The sequence below is a fragment of the Lithobates pipiens genome, unplaced genomic scaffold, assembly GCF_037356315.1.
Source record: "Lithobates pipiens isolate NorthernLeopardFrog02 unplaced genomic scaffold, aLitPip1_a1.2 Scaffold_8, whole genome shotgun sequence".
Taxonomy (NCBI): domain Eukaryota; kingdom Metazoa; phylum Chordata; class Amphibia; order Anura; family Ranidae; genus Lithobates; species Lithobates pipiens.
The window spans coordinates 113,505,526-113,524,544 of NW_027507903.1; the positions used below are offsets into that span (position 1 = coordinate 113,505,526).

At 40.9% G+C, this 19,019-nt stretch overlaps 1 protein-coding gene across 2 annotated transcripts in view; it reads left to right on the forward strand.

Annotated features, from left to right (window-relative positions):
* The window catches only part of STOML1 (stomatin like 1), a 37,372-nt gene extending 18,575 nt beyond the window's left edge, over positions 1 to 18,797 (forward strand). For both annotated transcript variants that reach the window (XM_077472652.1, XM_077472653.1), the window contains exons 4-8: positions 2,579 to 2,728; positions 6,307 to 6,510; positions 10,431 to 10,644; positions 16,575 to 16,721; positions 17,802 to 18,797. In XM_077472652.1, the coding sequence (XP_077328778.1) occupies positions 2,579 to 2,728; positions 6,307 to 6,510; positions 10,431 to 10,644; positions 16,575 to 16,721; positions 17,802 to 18,001 (915 nt within the window). In that variant the 3' untranslated portion in view covers positions 18,002 to 18,797. The remainder of the gene's footprint in view (positions 1 to 2,578; positions 2,729 to 6,306; positions 6,511 to 10,430; positions 10,645 to 16,574; positions 16,722 to 17,801) is intronic.
* Positions 18,798 to 19,019: the final 222 nt, after the last annotated feature.

Below are 19,019 nucleotides of genomic sequence, written 5' to 3' on the forward strand. Positions count from 1 at the left end.
TAATTTAATTCAGATAAAAGCATCAAGTGAGTTTAATTACCGCCTTAATCAGCCACAGAACCTGTGTAATCAGCATATGTTCGGTTTTACAGGGATGAGGTGGAAACCCTATTGCAGGGTCGCCAATTTACCATATTGAGGTTTACTGACACTACACCCAAAATTTACTGACACAGCCAAGTTTTTACTGGCATTTTACAAAAGTTACCAAACTACATTTTTAAGTGCAAATTTCAGTATTTAGGCTACAAACAAGTACACTAGGCACAATGTGATTTAAATCGTGTAATAAAATAATGGCAATCTATAATAATGACAATGTATGCTGTGACCAATAAAACACACACTGAAATATGAAAATACTCCACCAAGGGAAAAAATGGTCTGAGGCTAATTGAATGCAGATAAGGCACCAAGTGAGTTTAATTATCACCTTAATCAGCCACAGAGACTGTAATTATTATGGGTTTGGTTTTAAAGGGATGAGGTGGCGACTCTATCTGTACATCAAACCCACAGATCACTTATTTTCAATTCATTTGCTTAGATCCATTAAAATCATACTGACTGTTTTGTTTTAAAAAAACTTAAATAATTCCTTGTTAAAATAATAAAATATTTAGATAAGTGTCCAAATTATATTAAAGTGGTTGTAAAGGGAGAAGGTCTTTTTTACCTTAATACATTTTCTGCCTCAAGGGTTAAGAAAAACCTTCTTTGTTCAACTCCCCAGCCCCCCAATACTTACCTGAGCCTGATCTTGATCCAGCGATGTGCACAAGAGCAGAGACTCTCCGCTCTCTCTCCTCTGTCTGCCCTGCCCCCACTGCCTTGTCACAGGATTTGAATGACAGCAGTGGAAGCCATATGCTCCCTCTGCTATCAGTCTGCCCGATTGATAGAGGTGGAAGCCATATGCTGTCAATAAAATCCCATGACAAGGCAGTAGGGGGCAGGGAAGAACCGTGCTGCTTGCAGATGTGCCACAATAAGAAGTGGATTCCTATGGTGGCACACCGAGAGGAGGAGCTGCCACCCTACACACTTATAAAGGAGGAATTAACAGATGAATTTAATTTAAGCAGAACTAAACCCTCTCATCTTTTACAACCAATGTAAGTAGTCATCTTAAGCCGTCCATAGATGGGCAGGACAGGCTGATTGTACAACCAGCATATTGAATATTTAAATGCAATTATTGCCATCAGCTATAACCGCTATCAAAAATGATAGAGTTCTCCCAGCAGGGACGGCTCTGCCCCCCCCGGGAGTGCACAATGGCTCTGCGGGGGGATAAGAAGGAAGCAATTCTCCCATCAACACAACCAGCCATATATGTGCTTCTCCCTGAGCCACAGCAGCCAAATATAACCCTTCCCCCCTTCCCTATGCACCGGATAGAGATATATATATATATATATATATATATATATATATATATATATATATATATATATATATAATATCTGTGTGTGTGTGTGTGTATATATATATATATATATATATATATATATACATACATACATACATACATATATATATATATATATATATATATATATATATATATATATATATATATATATATATATATATATATCTATCTATATAATTGTGACGATCTGGGGTGATTAGGTTCAAGTGGTGCATGCAGTTTTCCAGAAACGTGGCACTCCAGACTTCACTTTAGGGCATGGCAGCCCACTTTTATTTAAAGGTAACGAAAAAGTTCAAAAAAACAGTAATCTTCCCTCGCAGGGGGTTCCACCATCACTGTATAACCAAACGATAGCCTCCTGGCTTACTCACTGTCAGCTTCGTGCTGTTTTGGTCACAGGCTACACCTGCCTGCTTCAGACGTATACACAGACTGCCATCTGCAGTCTTAGCCCCCGTACACATGGTCGGACATGCCGACAACAAAATTTTGTCCGAAACTGGTGTTGCAAAATCCGATTGTTCGGAACATGATGACTTTCGTTTGTTGCGATGGGACTACGGTGTGGCTAGTAGCCAATAGTTTTGTTCTCCTAATTGGATCTGAGCATGCGTGGCACTTTGTCCGATCGCAATTGTCTACAAACGATCGGAAAAAGTCCGATCGGATTTTGTTGTCAGAATATTTGAGGTCCTGAATATTCCGACGGTAAAAGTCCAGTAGAGCCCACACACGATCTGATTTTCTGACCATATAATCCGATCAGATCTTTTCCGTCTGAATTTCTGACCGTGTGTACAGGGCATTAGACTCCGAGACCTCCTGTCTCCTTCTCCTGGAGCCACCTCCTACTGGAACCCTCCCGACCTCTTAGGCCAGACTCCCAGACTTCTCTTCCTGGGACCTTTATGAACCCAGCCCACAGGTGTGCAATTAGTATTCCTGCCAAAATCAGGCATACACTGCTCATATGCACCTGGGGTCACATCTCCACAATATATCATTTTGATTTATTTAATACAGTTATATGAAAACATTTCTAGTATTAGGTGCAGTTCTCATGCAATAGTTATATAGCTTTCTACCATTCATAAGGTGTTATAATGAAGTCATACTTCAATGTTTTGTAACTTTTAACAGATTGTTTATGATTATGAGCGGGTGGTGATATTTCGTCTCGGACGGGTACAGCCACCCAAAGGTCCAGGCCTGGTTCTGGTTGTCCCACTTATTGACCAGTTTCAGAGGGTGGACATGAGATCCAGAGCATTCAGTATACAGCCCTCTAAGGTGAGTACAGGTTTGCAGGTTAGTATTGTAAATTCGCTGTTCGCACACTGATGTACACAGACTGTAACTCTACAATTAATACTGAAGCTCCTTTGTGTTTCTAAAGGCTTGTTCTCATTTATGGCTGCTCCTCTAAATCTGTGGTAGACCATTTTTCAGAGGTGTTTGACAGGCGGTGATATGTTGTCTCCTCACTGCTTGTTTTTAACCCTAAAAATGCCGACCCACCTCACCGCAACCATGTGCCATGCCTATTCTTTTGAATAGGTTATGTTCAGCGGCAGTACCTGAGAGATTCTATTCAACGCTGAGATGTTTCAGTTTGGGTTTTCTTTTTTGCTTACTGTGTAGCATTTTAGTCTTATGATGTTCTATTTTTTTTTTTTGTGTGGTTTTGGAGATTCGATGCATGATCTCAGATTAATTAGGTCTCACAACCTAACCTAAGATAGAGGTTAGAATATGTGTCATGTGTTGTGTGTTGTGACCGTTATCGGTTATGTTCTCGCTGAAGACATACTTTTAGACCACATCTGAAAACAATTCAGCAAATTATTTCTGCTAGATTTTCAACTGATGCTATGAAAACAGTCATTTTGTGCATAAAGGGATTGGTTTGTTTGACCAGTATTGACACAGACATGCTTCCTTTGGGTCAAAATCAATCTCTCCAAAATAACTGGAATTCCCCTCGACCAATTCTCCTCTTCTTCCATATAATGCCACAAAGTCAGTTAAAAGGCTGGATGTTAAAAAATATATAATGTTAGTTTTGCTTAAAATATTGAAACCGTTTATTCTGACTGATACGTGTATATACTGTATAAGAAGCTGGGTCCCCTTCTCCTCTTGTAAATGATGCCATACATTTATTAATAATCTTCAATGAGCCAGTTGTTTCAATATTTCAAAAATATTTTTATAAATATTACAAAATATTATATAAAATATATAACAAAAAATCTATTTCAAAATTCAAGCAAATATCAATCTTTTTTGGATCCATTTAGACTGATTTCATGACATTCGATTAAAGATGAAAGCAGTTAAAAGATGTTGTAAACTTTTCTGGTACAATAATTTTTATTGTAAAAAAAGAATACAATTTTAATAAACGTACAAATGTTCACCCGCCCAGGGGTATAGTAAGTAAAACAGTGAACCAACTGTTATTGGTATAAGCTATCCACCAGGCGACCACATGGGAAAACCCAGGGGTCCATGTATATTTCTGTGCCCAAGGGCCAGCTAACTGGGGCCCTAGATGCAGGTGCACAGAGTATCGACAAAGGGAGTTGCGTGTACTAGTTCCTTGGATACCCCTGATACAGGTCGAGGTGGGGAGAAAGTTGGTCCTGCAGAAGGGAGTGGCAACCAGTTAGCTCTCAGGAGAGGCCCAGACTGCCTGGGGACGCTGAGGAGCCCAGATGAAGGATAGGGTCTTATTCTGCAATACCCGATGGACGGAGCATGGACTGGGAGGGTACAAAAATAGTAGAGAACTTTGGAGAGGATAATCATCTTGACTACATGGATGTGGCCTATCCATGACAAAGAAGGAAACTGCCAAGATTTCTTTAAGGACGTACGTGAACGCAGTAGAGGATAGTAATTGGTGTAAAAAAGGGATGAGCAGTGGGGAGACTTGATGCCAAAGTAATCGAGGGAGGAGGAGTTCCTGCGATACGGGAAAAAGGCTTGCAGCTGCACCACTGTAGGGGGTGGGAAGTATATGTTCAAGGCAGTAGTCTTGTGGGGGTTGACTTAAAGCTCCGAGAATGCTGAGAAACAGGAGAAAAGATTGGAGATTAGGGAGAGTGATCAGGGGATCGGTCAGAGTCAAGAGGGTGTCATCGGCAAATTGGCTGATTTTATGGTGAATACCAGAGATATTGGGGTCATTTCTAAGGGCAATTGCCAAGGCCAGTACAAAGCAGACTATTAATGTAAGAAGGTACACTTACAAAAAAATAGTCTCTGAATGGAGATAAGTCCATGCATGCTGCATATACAGTTCGTGAAGTTGCGCAGGTAGGATGGGTAAAGTACTCCACTAGGAACCTCCTGAGACAGGAGTACGAAGAAACACAAGGGAGCGACAACTCATTGCAGTATCATTAGATGTTTAATGTGATAAAAAAAACAAATACACACCTACACTACATGAGAAAAGGGTAAAAACTGCATGTAACTAGCATGTTGTCACTACATGGGAAGCCCAAACTACCAAGGCCGGAAGTCAGAAGAACCCTGCGCTTTGCCAGGGCAGTCTTTTGTGGCTCCTCGTGGTGGCTTGTCCCTTGTACATGGCTATTTACATGCAGTTTTTTCTTCTTCTTTAAAAAACTTAAAAAAATAAATAAAAATGTATTGGCTTATACATCAAGATTAGCACAATAAGAAGAGAGAGGATAAAAATACATATAACAAAATATATTCTGTAATATAATTGCGTTGGTAGAAGTCTTATAGTACTCAGATTAATACTGGACAAAACAACCCTATTTACCCCTAGGGGGAACAAACTGTAAACAGGGTGTCTATCAAAACTTAAAAAAATATTAAAGGGAAGGAAGCAGATACAGAAGTGTATGAAGCTATTAAATATGTAACTTCTCAGTAGAAAGGACTAAGAATTACTGTAATTACAGATTTACGTGCAGTTTTTACACTTTTCTCTGTGTGTATTTGGCTTTTCATCACAATAAACATCTAATGATAGTACGCTGAGTTGGCGCCCCCTTGTGTTCCATCAATTCTATTGCATAGCCAGGTAATGCCGAACAGGAGCAGTGAGACAATTTGAGACAAACTTGAGAGATACGGTAATTAGGCTTCGTAATTCAGTTCTTTCTTTAGCTTCTTTTAGGAAGCACTGTAGTAGAAAAAACAACTTGCCTCTAACCATGTTTTAATTATGCATCTGTTTTGCATTAAAATCTGTCTCATTTCCAGAGGTAAATCCAGTCTCAGACCTGTACAAATCTGTCTCAGTTAAACTGGCCATACATTGTACAATGTTCTTATTCAAATTCCTATTGACTTACCTTCAACTATGTAGTGCAAGCGCCTTCCCGATTGCATGCAAACTGAAAGTGTTTAGGTTTGACCCAGTATTATATGATTTTGGTAAATCTAAAGGAAAATTATACAAGAAAATTGTATAATATATGGCCAGTCTTAAGCCTCGTACACACTGTGCGATTGTTGGCCTACTTGAGCGTCTGATTTTTGTCAAAAGGGCGTGTGCCAGGATCTTGTCTTGCATACTAGTGCCAGGATCTTGTCTTGCATACTAGTGCCAGGATCTTGTCTTGCATACTAACAGTACACAATTGTCGTGCCACAAGCACAAATGTAGCAACGTACTACGAGGAATTTTAGCTCTTAAGCGCCACCCTTTGGGCCCCTTCTGCTAATTCCGTGTTTGGTGAGCATTGATTCCGAGCATGCCCCATGACCCTTCGGACGCCATGTTGATTATGTCTATAGGAAGAAACCCAGCTGGTGTACACTCATTGCAATGCTTTTTTGTTAATTTGTTGTTACTGCTTTTACACATAAATGTTTATTTCTAGGTGAAATCTCGAGATGATGTGCTGGTGTCACTGAAGGCAGATGTCCATTTCAGGGTGTGTGACCCTATTCTATCACTCATGTCTGTCCAGGATCTAAACTTTGTAATCCAGCACACAGCAGAGAACCTCCTGGCACAGAGCTTGGGGCGCAAGTATCTAAGGGAGATCTATGGAGGCCGGGTCCAGCTTGCAGAACATCTGAAGGTGAGCGGGCATAAAATCAATTTAATTCTGTCAGGCTGACACAAATCCTTCCTGTCCATGGAAATATTTTTTATTAGGGGGTTCTGATGCTGTATTGATGTTCTGTATTGCCATGCTGTTGAATTTTTATGTATGCATTGTGCTACGAGTGTAGTATCCATGCAAGCGATAACAGAAGGGGTAGGCATGAAATAAAAAAAGGGTTCACTTTAAGGTAGTGCCTATAAGTAGTCAGTGCTTGTCTTCCCTGCACCCTCCGACTGCTATGAACTGCCATCACACTGTCAGAGAAATCATTAGATAAAGGAAAAAAGCTGCCAGCACCACAAATGACAATTATTGTGTAAAATACAAGAATAATAAAGTGCTGCGTTAAATGAGCATATATAAAACATGATCATATGGATATAAATAGATCATAATGAAACAAAAACTAAAATGAAGACGAGTGAATGTCTCATAAACATAATGTAAATCGTGAAAATGCATAACATAAGAGTCCACAGCGGGCCACCAATCCTAAACCCATATAGATACAAAGTCCACACGAGTGCTTGAGATGCTAGTCAAGCAACAAGTGACAGTCACTAGGATGATCCCTATGGGGATGTCATTTCTGATGAAACGCGTTAGTGTCCAGCTATTGCCAAAGTCATTGCTTTATTCCAACCAGCGCTTTTAAATAATATTTTTGTAAGTGTTCTATACTTTTTTTTTTAACTGTGTCCATTTATTTATAAATGTGTCAAAAATAGTCGCATTAGGAGGCTGCTGGGGAAATCTATACAGACTGCATTTGCATACCAAGATCATGTGTTTAAACAATTGTGGATGGTTAAACGCCCCTCAATGACACGCAAAGGTGGATTAATGCGGTTCTTTTTTAGCATATGCCATAATGTATTCAATATTGTGATTCATGTAAACCACATACTATAAAAATAATTCATAACATTTTCCATATATACTATATTTTATTTGTGTGGCTCCCCATGTTGCATTCTGCCAGTTCTGGTATCCCTTAGGGGATATTGGTCTGGCTCTCCCTAGACCCAATCCCATCCAGTGAAGTACACAAAAGTTCCGCTAGTAAGCTCCTGAAGAAGTCCAAGAAACACGTTGAGAAACTAATATCAAATGCATACTGCTCAGACATATAACTGGACATAAGTTTGTATACTGTAATTGGCTTGATGGTATAAACCAGTGATTCTCAACCAGGGTTCCTCCAGAGGTTGCTAGGGGTTCCTTCAGCATTGGGCAATTTCTGCCTCTCAGATAAGTTCCCACTCACACCATTGATCTTTTTAGCTATCTGTAAGGAGGTATTTTTTCCCAATGACCACAAGTGTAAGGACCATTCTTCCCACTGACCATCGCACTAATGTATCATGAGTTGTAGATTTCAAATTTTTAGCAGGGGTTCCCTGAGACTGGAGAACTATTTCAAGGGGTCCTCTGTGTTGAAAAGGTTGAGAAAGGCAGGTGTAAACAATTCATGCACTGACAAACATGATTTTTAATGAAAAATAGTTTGTTGTCTTTTAGAAAAATGTATTAAACTTTATATTTTAATTTATACATAGATTTATGCCATTAAAATCCCGCCATACCTAGGAGGTAAAAAAAAAATAAAAAATGTATTTGCAAATTCAAATAGGGACGCGGCACCCTAAAGCCAACCTGGTAAGTTATCAATGAAAACATATGAACTGCGTGGTTCAAGCTTGTGAGTGACATTCAGGACTGACCATTCCATCAGTAATAAGATACTTTAAAGGGGATTTGCCTTTTCTATTAGTCCTGTTTAGCATTACCATTGAAAGTAAAGGAAAATCCCCAATTTTGGGTTGTCCCCAAAACTTTAATAGAGGGAAATCTTCCAACGGGGACACTAAGTCTGGTGACCTGGGAGCCCCAAGAAATTCTCTCTATTTGCAGGGATTTTTTCAAGCTTCCTTTTTTGGCTATGGGACAGGAAGTGAAGGGAAACCTCCCCAATGGGACACTGATGGTAAAAAAAAGAACCGACGGGTTATAAGACTCCATTACTCCATCCAAGAAGGTCAAAAAAGTTTTACCCAAAGTCCCGTGATTTTTCCAAGTTTTGACCACGATTTTGTGCAGGTCACCAATGAAAAAAGGCAGAAAAACTCCTGTAATCTGCCCCAAAGAAGCTCATGTTCTTTTTTGAGCTTAAGGTGTTCTTCAGGCGTTTTTTGCTTCAGGTGACTAAACATTCAGATGTGAACAGGTGCCATTGAAATGAATGGGATTTTGTTTGTTGGGTGTTTTTTGGGGAGGTTTTTGGGTGTTTTTTCTGTCGTTTTTTGAGCTGAAAATGCTCAGGTGTGAATGCAGCCTTAAGTGTGATAAGATGATAACATGGCTGTCTATGCAATTTTACTGGTAACACATACATCCTAGGCTGAGCCTGATTACATAGAAATCTGCAAGGCACATGTCATTGAATGTTGTTATTACATTCACTTAGAGTGGAACTTCCATCAATCCACCGCCTCCCCCCCCCCCTTCTTTTTTTTTTCATTTCCATTCACGTTTTTTCTTTCTGGTCAGGAAATACGCACAATTTATAATGGATGTAATACATGCTAAAAGTCATGGGTCATGATATAGGCTGGCTCATAAAAGAGGAGATATCTCTTCCTATGAAATGTTTTTCCTGGTGGGTTACTCCACCCCAGATGGCCCTGGGACAGTATGGCCCTCTTTGTCTCTCTAGGTCACCCTGTGGCTTGTTTTCCAGCATGTTCCTGCATCCCGTAGTTTCTTAATACCATATGTTTGCTTTGTTAAAAAAACAAACCAAAAAAAAGATTCTGTATTGTATTCAAGATGTCAATGATGGTATAATCTTTTGAGAGGCTGGAATTGTGAAAGGCCATCAAGAGTGAGGATAATTAAAAACCTGTAAGGCTTAATGTTCTGTACCTTATCACAGAATTTGGATAAAAAAAAACAGCCCAGTAGATGCGATACCCCGACCCATCACCAATTACTTGTCTGCTATCCTCATCATTGCAGCTGGCTTCAGGATCATCCAACAATAGCCCCCGAGCCTCTTTGCTACACATTAGACTCTGAGAGAGTAGAATGCTAGGCTCCTGCTGCCATCAGGGAAACTGCTGGGAGGCAGAAGGAACTGGGCAGTGTGTGTCTGTGGATGCACACAGCTTGGCACAGGAACACGCAAGCATGGGTGGCTCCTTGGCACCCGGTCAGCTAAGGGAGATACCCACAAAGAGGGCAGCAGCTTTAGTAGCCCCCAGGACATGATAAATGGATAAGGATTACACATAATAGGTGAGTTTGGACTTTTATCTTTTAGAATTAGAAAAAAAGGGTTTAATATCACTTTGAATAGTCAATTAGCTGCTGTTTCTTAGTGATCTTGGCATAGGAGTTACAGCACTTCTTTTTTGTACATTTTACATCCAGTCAGTCATAAAAAAAATGCATTTATTTACTCATGTTGCATCCTGATATATTTACATGGGCTACCTGCACGCATCACCCGGTGGCTCACCCGGGTGAACAAGGCCTTGGGAGATCAATGTGAGAGATGAGGATAACGCTGGACCCATTAGGCTTGTAAACACGGTATATTCTGGCAGCATAAAAAGGGCACCAAAGGTAAAGAGAAAGCACGGTTAACATTCTTTGGTAGGTGGAAGTTCCTCCTTATAAAGTATGGAAGGCAACAACTTCCTCAGACACATTGTAAACTTTCCAGAATTCTTTTTTTGCAGGCAAAGTGTTTTGTATAGGGAGGCTGTTGACATTCTTGTGGAACCTAGACTGGTTGTGCATAATCCGCTTGGAGTTTGTTTTCTTCAACAGTATATGTTTCTCTAATGGCTTTACAGATCATTTTGATATTTTCTTCTCGTATATTACAGGAAGATATTAATGAACAGGTGAAGGTATATGGGGTATGTATTGATTATACAGAGCTGCAGCTGAAGGCTGTACTACGACCCCATGAAGAGAATGTGAATGTTCCCATCACCCCACCAGCTTTGGGCCCCGCTGGTGGATTGGAGCAAATGGTTGCACAGCTTGTATCAGTGGTCCAGCAAACCGTAGCAGCAACAGACTCCTCACCATCTCCAGGTGAGGAGCTTCAGTAATGCAGAGATTTAGGGATGTTGTACTTTAATATATATGATTCATAAGCAAGAAACACCTTAAATGAAAAAGTCCAAATTATTCATATCTATTAGCCCTTTTCTACACAGATACCTAAAAAACGCCAAGTTTTTAGGCATTCAGGCTTTATTTTTTACTGATTTAAATGCAGCCCATGTTTTTTTTTTTTTTTTTTCCAAATAACAGTTTTTATTTTTATACACAGTATGACATAACTAAGTACAATACATTACAGGTATGTTTGAATGTTTTGCGACTGTTTGTTCAATGTGGGTGCTCCAGTACTGTCGTCAACAAAGTGTAATAACTTGTGTAAGTGATCATAGGAGTCGCTAGGGGACTCGTAACAAGAGGAGGTGAAAGAAGAGTAAGAGGTCATCACGTTGGCTTGTCTTACCTGTTTATGGTGGGTCCTCCCGGAGGTGCCACAACCCCCAGACCTTATCATGGGCCTCCAGTCTATCCTGCATTCTAGCGGTCATTCTTTCCATCATTTCTACGTCCTTAATCCTGGCATGTAGGACCTCTGGTGAGGGGGGTGAGTGCCGCTTCCAGTTTACCACCACTAGTCAGCGGGCTGCTGTGAGGATGTGACGTACTAGTTTCTTATAGGGCACTGGAACTTTCAGTGGTGACAGGCCCAGTATGAAGAATTTCGGGGTGATAGGGATCAGCCCTCCGAGAAGTCGGACCAGCGGTTGCTGAACTGAGGTCCAGAAAGGAGTGATCAATGGACAGCTCCATTATATATGGAGGAGGGTACCTTTATCCCCTAAACAGCGCCAGCAGCGGTCGGAGCTGGTGGGGTAAATGGCGTGTAGCACATCTGGAGTCATGTACCAGAAGTACAGGATTTTGTAGATATTTTCCTTGTAGAGTGTGCAGAGTGAGCTCTTTGCTGCTTGGGACCAAATCCTCTGCCAATGTTCCAAGCCCATGGTTTTTAATGTGCCTGTATACACAGGAATGTACATTATATAGATTTAAAAAAAAAAAACGTTGTTGCTGAACAGTGTTGTATGCATGTACAACACAATAAAAACAAGCTAGAAGAACTTTTACACATGCATACCTGTAATACACATTTTTACACAGGAACCCTTCTCCCTTTCTTTCCCATTCTTCTTCTCAAATTTTTTCTCTGCTGTCACGCACTATTACATATTAGGTATCTTTAGTATTGTATTTCTGCCTAATCAGCCTTTGCCGATTAGCCCTGCTGTCACTTCCTTGTACCGAGGTATGTCACTATATTTTTGTATGTTGTGGCACCAACAATCTTGTTGTTCTTAAGACTCCTTTCACACGGGCTTGCCTGTGTATGAACTCCGTTTGCTCAGCGGGTGATCGATCCGATGATCTCCGCTGAGCAGGCGTATGATAGGTCTGTCTCCACTCACTGTGCTGAGACAGGCTTGTCCGAGTCCAGTTTTCCTCTATGGGGAGATTGGATGAAAACAGACTGCCTGTCCGTTTTCATCCGATCTCATCCGCCTTGCCAAATCCAGGCAGATGGTGGTCCTATTTTCCATCAGTCTGTATTTGGCGGGCCAGATCAGATGGCAGCAGGTGTCAGCAGGCATGTCACCGCTGACATCCGCTGCCCCATAGGGGTGAATGGAGCGTCTGATCAGGTCTGCTATAACTATGGGCGATGTGCTGATTGAGGAATAAATGTACAGTTGTTAAGTGGGGGCCAAATAGGCTTCTCTGAAGATATGGGTTTTCAGGGATAGTCTGAAAGTGGATAAAGTAGGAGAAAACTGGACAAATTGGGGTAGAGCATTCCAGAGAATGGGAGAGGCCCTGGAGAAGTCCTGAAGGCTAGCGTGGGATGAGGTGACAAGGGAGTATGAGAGCAGGAGGCCTTGGGAGGAGTGAAGAGAACAATTAGGTTGGTATTTTGAGACTAGGTTAGTGATGTAGCTGGGGGCCAGGTTGTGGATGGCATTGTAAGTTATAGTTAGTATCTTGAATTTCATTGGTGGCTGAGTGTCAGCCAATGGAGGGATTGGCAGAGGGGTATAGCACACGCTGAGCGGTTTGTGAGGCAGATGAGCCTGGCAGCAGCATTCATGATGGACTGAAGTGGGGATAGCCTATTTAGAGGTAAGCCAGTGAGGAGGGAGTTGCAGTAGTCAAGGCGGGAGATGACCAGGTAGTGGATTAGATGGTTTGTCATGACATTGGTTAGGAAGGGGCGTATCTTGGAGATGTTGCAGAGGTTGAGGCGTCAAAATTTGGATAGCGATAGGATGTGGGGCCAAAAGGTTAGTTCAGAGTCCAGGATTACACCTAGGACCTTGGCGTGGGGGGACAAGTTGATAGTTGAGCCTTTGATATTGACAGAGAAATCAGGGGAAGAGGCACCTGAGGGAGAAAATATCATGAGCTTGGTTTTGGATAGGTTGAGTTTGAGGAAGTGATGTGACATCCAGGCTGATATGTCTGCTAGTATGTTGGTAATGTGCGAGGAGACAGATGGAGAGAGCTGGGGGGTGAAGAGATAGATTTAGGTGTCATCATCGTAAAGATGATATTTAAAGCCGTGGGAGGCAATCAACTGACCCACGGAGGTGGCGTAGATTGACAAAAGGAGAGTTCCAAGAACAGAACCTTGGGGGACCCCAATGGAGAAAGGAAGAGGAGAGGAGGAAGTAGAGTTGTGACACTGAAGGAGCGGTGGGATGGGTAGGATGAGAACCAGCGAAGAGTACAGTCATGGAGACCAAAGGAGTGGAGTTTATTGAGGAGGAGGGGGTGGTCCATTGTGTCAAAGGCAGCAGAGAGATCCAGGAGAAGTAGTACAGAATAATGTCCAATGGTTTTAGCCGTTAGTAGGTCATTTTGAGAGTTTAAGGCAAGTGGCTAGTTGAGGGCGAAATCCGCATCAATGACATTTGGCTATAAATGGGGTTACGGCTAAGTGATTGAAAACAAACTGTTTGCTCACTATAGTGGCTAATCTACAAATCTCTGTACATAACAAAATGACAAAAATATGAAAAAAATACATGTAAAAAAAACTGAGTGTTGCGTCTAAAATGACAATTTAATAATAACTCATATTTTTAGCTGAGTAAAAAGACTGTAAACGTTACCTTTTAAATGCAGATTGGTCACCTTATTTACTTAAAAAGGAACATCATTAATGGAAGGGAGTACTTCCCTATCACTCCATGAGTAATTCATCTCCCTACTAAATCATGTCAAGGTCAGCACATCAATTACGAGTGTTCATCCTGTTCGCCATGACATTGACTGACCCGCTGTTATCGCTCACGTGCTCGTGCCAGAAAAACGTTTCCTTATAGTTTCTGATTTATGAGGAACCTTCATTGTCCTGGAATACTCTGATGGTCTCATAAATAGCCAGTGAGATAGGGTATGGAAAACATGAGTTACTGGAACAGCTCTTTAACCACTTCATGTCCAAGGCTTAGCCTGTTTGTCATAGGTGGAAACACAAAGGCATGCACTTTTTGTTTACAGATATTAAATCAGTAATGGAAGACTGGATGGGGTTGGAGGCTGCCGATATTGACCTCCTTCTGAAAATGCTAGTTGCTTGGTTGCTGGTTTAACAGCTTCAGTATCAGTGTGTAGATCAGGAAGTCTGGCTTTATGGAGTGTATGCATTTTGCAGCTCTGTGACTCAGAATGTATTGAAGTAGAAGGGTTAGCGTGGTTGACAGGCAACTAGTATTTTCAAAAGGAGGTCAGCGGTGGTAGACTCCATGTTTCTCTCAGTACAGGTTTCCTTTCAGGAGGAAAATGGATCCAGAGAAATGGATATAGTGATAGGACAGGTTAAACCAATGGCAGAGGTGTCTACCTATTCCTTCATTAATCTTTCTTTGTGTCTTGGGGACAGTAGGCTGAGCAAATCAGCTCTGATATCACATTGCCTTCATGTATTGCCTCCTTTCAGGACACCCAAACAAGTAAATTGCTGGACTGCAGACCAGCTGGATAAGAAATACATAGGCTGACATTTCTGACCTCCTTTTTGAAAAAGCCAATCTCCTGACTTGACGCTGTTGCTTTCTGTGGTTAAACCCAGAACACAAGAATGCAGATTGGTAAAGCCAGAGTGACGGCGGAAATCCCAATCTGTACAGGGTTTGGACAAAAAATATGGAAACAATACACGATTTCCTGGTGTGGAAAGGGTTGACATGTTTTGAGTTTAAAGGGGTTGTAAAGGTTCGTGTTTTTTCACCTTAATGCATCCAATGCATTAAGGTGAAAAAACACCTGGCAGTGAACACCAGGAAGTGAATAGGCAGCAGCTTAAGCTGCCCAAAGTTAAAATGGTTGCAGCCAGACTCAATGGAGGGAGATTTCTGCAGCATATTTGGCAAGTACAGAATCACAGTATATATAAAATAATATGTAAAGTGGTTGGAGGGAAGCTTCAGAATGGCAAAGATGTTTTTATTACAGATTATGTGAGCAGACTGCAGTTCCTCTCTGTGAAGAAATTTCAATTTTTTTATTGGATGTGTTTTTTATCACAAAAAGTAGAAAATATTGTTTTTGTTGTTTTTTTTGAAAAATATCATTGTTTATAGTGCAAAAAAAATAAATGCAGTGGTGATCAAATGCCACCTAAAAGAAAGCTCTATTTGTGGGGGGGAAAAAAACGACATTCATTTAATTTATGGACAGCGTTCCTTGACCGCACATTTGTCAGTTAAAATAATGCAGTTTCCGTATAGCTAACAATGACCTGGTCATGAAGGGGGGGTAAATATTCTGGAGGTCAAGTGGTTAATCAATGAATACTTTGAAACTGTACACAAAATCAGTAGTGCGCTCTTCAAAAATCCTTCTGGCGACTGGCAAAGTCGTCTCCCCCCACTTAGCCTCCTGCTTAGATAAGGGATAAGAGTCCTGGGATTTTCTGGAACAATCTGGAGGTTCAGATGACCATAAATTAACTCTTAGAGGACCCCCAGAATTTCTAGACCATTCCAAATTGACGTACCTTTTTTGACATTTCACAAAATCCCCCCCATTGAAATCAATCAGTGGGGGGCTTGAAACTCCTACTACCACCATCCCACAAGGGAAAGTGACCATGTACAAATTTTGGTCGACCATGTGCACTCCATGGTTCAAACATTGTTTCCAGAAGACGGCGCCATTTACCAAGACCAAATCGTGGTTTGACAAGCAGACAAAGTCAAGGTTCCGGCTCATTTCATGCCGCTGGCATCTCTGAGACCTGGAACAATTTTTGCATGAAGAGTGATATCGGATTCCATTATCCACCATCCAAGACTTTGTGTGTCAATTCCTGGGAGAATTCAGACGGTCTTGGATGCCAAAGATGGTCCAACACCATATTGGGTAACCATTTCATTCTTTTACCCGGTCGTTCCATAACTTTGTCCAATCCCCGCATGCTTGTCTGAGTCTGTGATTTAAGAAGAACTGAAGCCAGATGATCAGCATGTTAGGGAATGAGTACAATTAGAAGACAAGGTCAACCTTTATATTTTCTAGCATAGTTTTTTTCTTAAGTGTTAAACCACATTTACAGAAAAAATTAAAAGGTGATCTAATGCTGTATGCCCCACCTCCCCCCCCCCCCCCCAAATTTTGCTGTACTTCATTTGCAGGGTTGGGGAGGGCGTCTGGTGTTAGTTCACCTTTTCATTTTTTCTGTAATGTTGAACTATTCTGTTTAACATTTATACAACGTAAAGCTTCATGTGTCAAAATTTTGCGACCAGTTATTTGAGGGCATTATCAGTCGGTTGTCCCTACATTTCATTTTGAAAATCTGGTCATTTTATCCTACATGTTCTTATGGCTACAATTCAATTTGCATAGGAAAGGTCATACTCCAGTTATATTGTACTAAAACGAATATATTTTTGTTTCAGTTGCTGATTTCTCATTACAACAAATGGCTTCCCAACTGGAGGGGATACTTTCAGAATCGCTGGTCTCTGAAGTGGGTTCTTCCTATCAGCTCATTGTAACCAGAAATAGCGGAGAGAGCGTTTCCTATTTTATTGACCTTACATCAGGTAATGCTTCCTATAAACAGTATGAAACCGCTGCTCTGTTCTATTTACTCTTTCTTCAATTCCCCTGTTTTATTCAAAGGCCAGTACAATCAGCTGATATTGTAGTTTTTGGATGTTTTATTTGTTTTATGTCTTTCAGGGACATCATTGATGAGATCACTGCTTCTAAAGCGGAACTTAAACCAATAGGGGAAGTTCCAGTTTAAACCCCCCCCCATACTTGCTTTGTTATTGATTTGGGTGGGGTGTCTAGTTTTTATAGGTGCCCACTCCCCTGTTCCACTCGGATTAACTAGGCAATCCAAGCGGAAGTTCTCAAGCCCGCTGTCAGCTGACGTCTCATAGCCGGTCCAGGCTGGAGCAAGATCATGACAATAAAGTCAGGATCTGACCACAACCCTGAACCGCCACCTGGCTCAGCCTCTCAGCAAACCACTGAGAGCCTGAGCTAGCCACTCCCATCCCCTCCATTGCCAAATGCTCCAGTGAGCGCAGAAGGGGGAGGGGGGAGCAGCAGAGAAGCGGTGACTGACAGTCACCAGCTCTCTTCTCACAGAGAGCTTATCTGACCGATTCTGCATCCACCTAGGCAAGTATGATTTTGAGAGAAAAAAAACTAACTAACTTCTCTTTTAAGCACACTTTTTGTACTGTACTTCCCTGATGAAGCAGTGTTTTAAGGCAAAACATGTTTCTGGCCCCCTCCTTAGCAACCAATGCGGTAATTACCGCTTAATCGAACAAATACTGCTTTCGATATTTAACGCAAAATTCTCAATGAATTGAAAACTTGCACAATTGTTATTGCATACAGTGTTTTACCACTTTTTATTATCCGTTGTTTAACTGTTAGTGAATTGAACCCATTATATAGAACAGCTGGATTAGGAACACACTGGACGCTCCTTCTGTAGCTGGAGAAAAGAGACTCCAAGGTAGGAAGTATCTTGGAAAGTATGGCAGGTAGATCAGTCCTCAAGTGATAGAAGAAGCCTTTGGAGGAATACATGCACCATAAACCACCTACAATTCCAATATCTTGGTTAAACTAACCATATATGATCTTTTTTTTTTTTACAGGGTCGGGCAGCTCTGGCTGGGGAGTTTTTCCTGGAAACCCTGATGTTACTCTAATGATGACAGAAGATGATCTCATGCGTCTCATTAAAGGAGATTTGAGTCCTATGACTGCCTATGCAGCAGGCCGCTTACAAGTCATAGGAGATCTGAGGACTGCTTTACAGCTGGAGAAGGTTTTACAGAGGATAGCAGGGAGATAACACGAGGGCACTGTTTTATCACTTCCGTTCATGTAGTTTGCTGTTTTTATTGTTAAACTTTATTAAACTTTAGAATATTATACCCGATTGACCAATACAAGCATGAAAACAGAACCTACCAAATCTCTGTTGGAGCTATGATAACATGATTGGAATGGAACAAGAATATAGAAGATTATCTGAGTAGCTTGGAACGATCTTTTATGGTCACAAAGAAAAAACAATATCCAAGAGGCACACATGATTACAAGACTAATACAATACTGTGTGTGGCTGCTGGAATCCAATCAATAAATGTCCTTCAGTCAATCTGATTATCCAGATGAGAAATCAAATGTATTGGAAATGCAGGAAAAGCACAACAATATATGGAAAGTGAAGCGTCGCGGTCTGTAAATCACAACCTTTCAAAAAATGGATAAATGTGAAATTACCAGAGGCTAAAAATAAATATAAAAAACACAATAAAAGACAAGTGGGGAGAAATGCTGGGGATTAATGAATAACTTGCTGAATTCGTTATATCAGATCAACCAATACAAGATGATAATACATACTTTCCTAAGGACTCACATTTTTACAAACTATTCATTTAAATCTAGTTCCAATTTTTTAGGCTAAACATATACTGTGTACTATATTTAAGAAACAGATTATTGTGTACGGCTTGCAAAAGTTGGAGCTAGAATCTGTATTTGATTGTGAGCTTAGACATGTCTGTTAATTTAAGTATGACATAGACTGTCATCCAGCTCAGTTCTTAGAAATTATTGAAAATAAACATACTGCCATATGACTGTACAGAGAAGATTTCTTAGAACAGTCTGACCCCACAGAAGCTATAATGAAATGTTCAGCCTAACAAGAAGATAGTCGCCTGCATCTCAGATAAGGGGGGGAAGCAGATTGTCAGTATGGATGCTCCTGGATTAAAAACATGAGGAGTTTACATAGTCAAAGCATAACTATACCCACCATTCGCCAAATAACTTCACTTTATTCAAAATACACAAATATA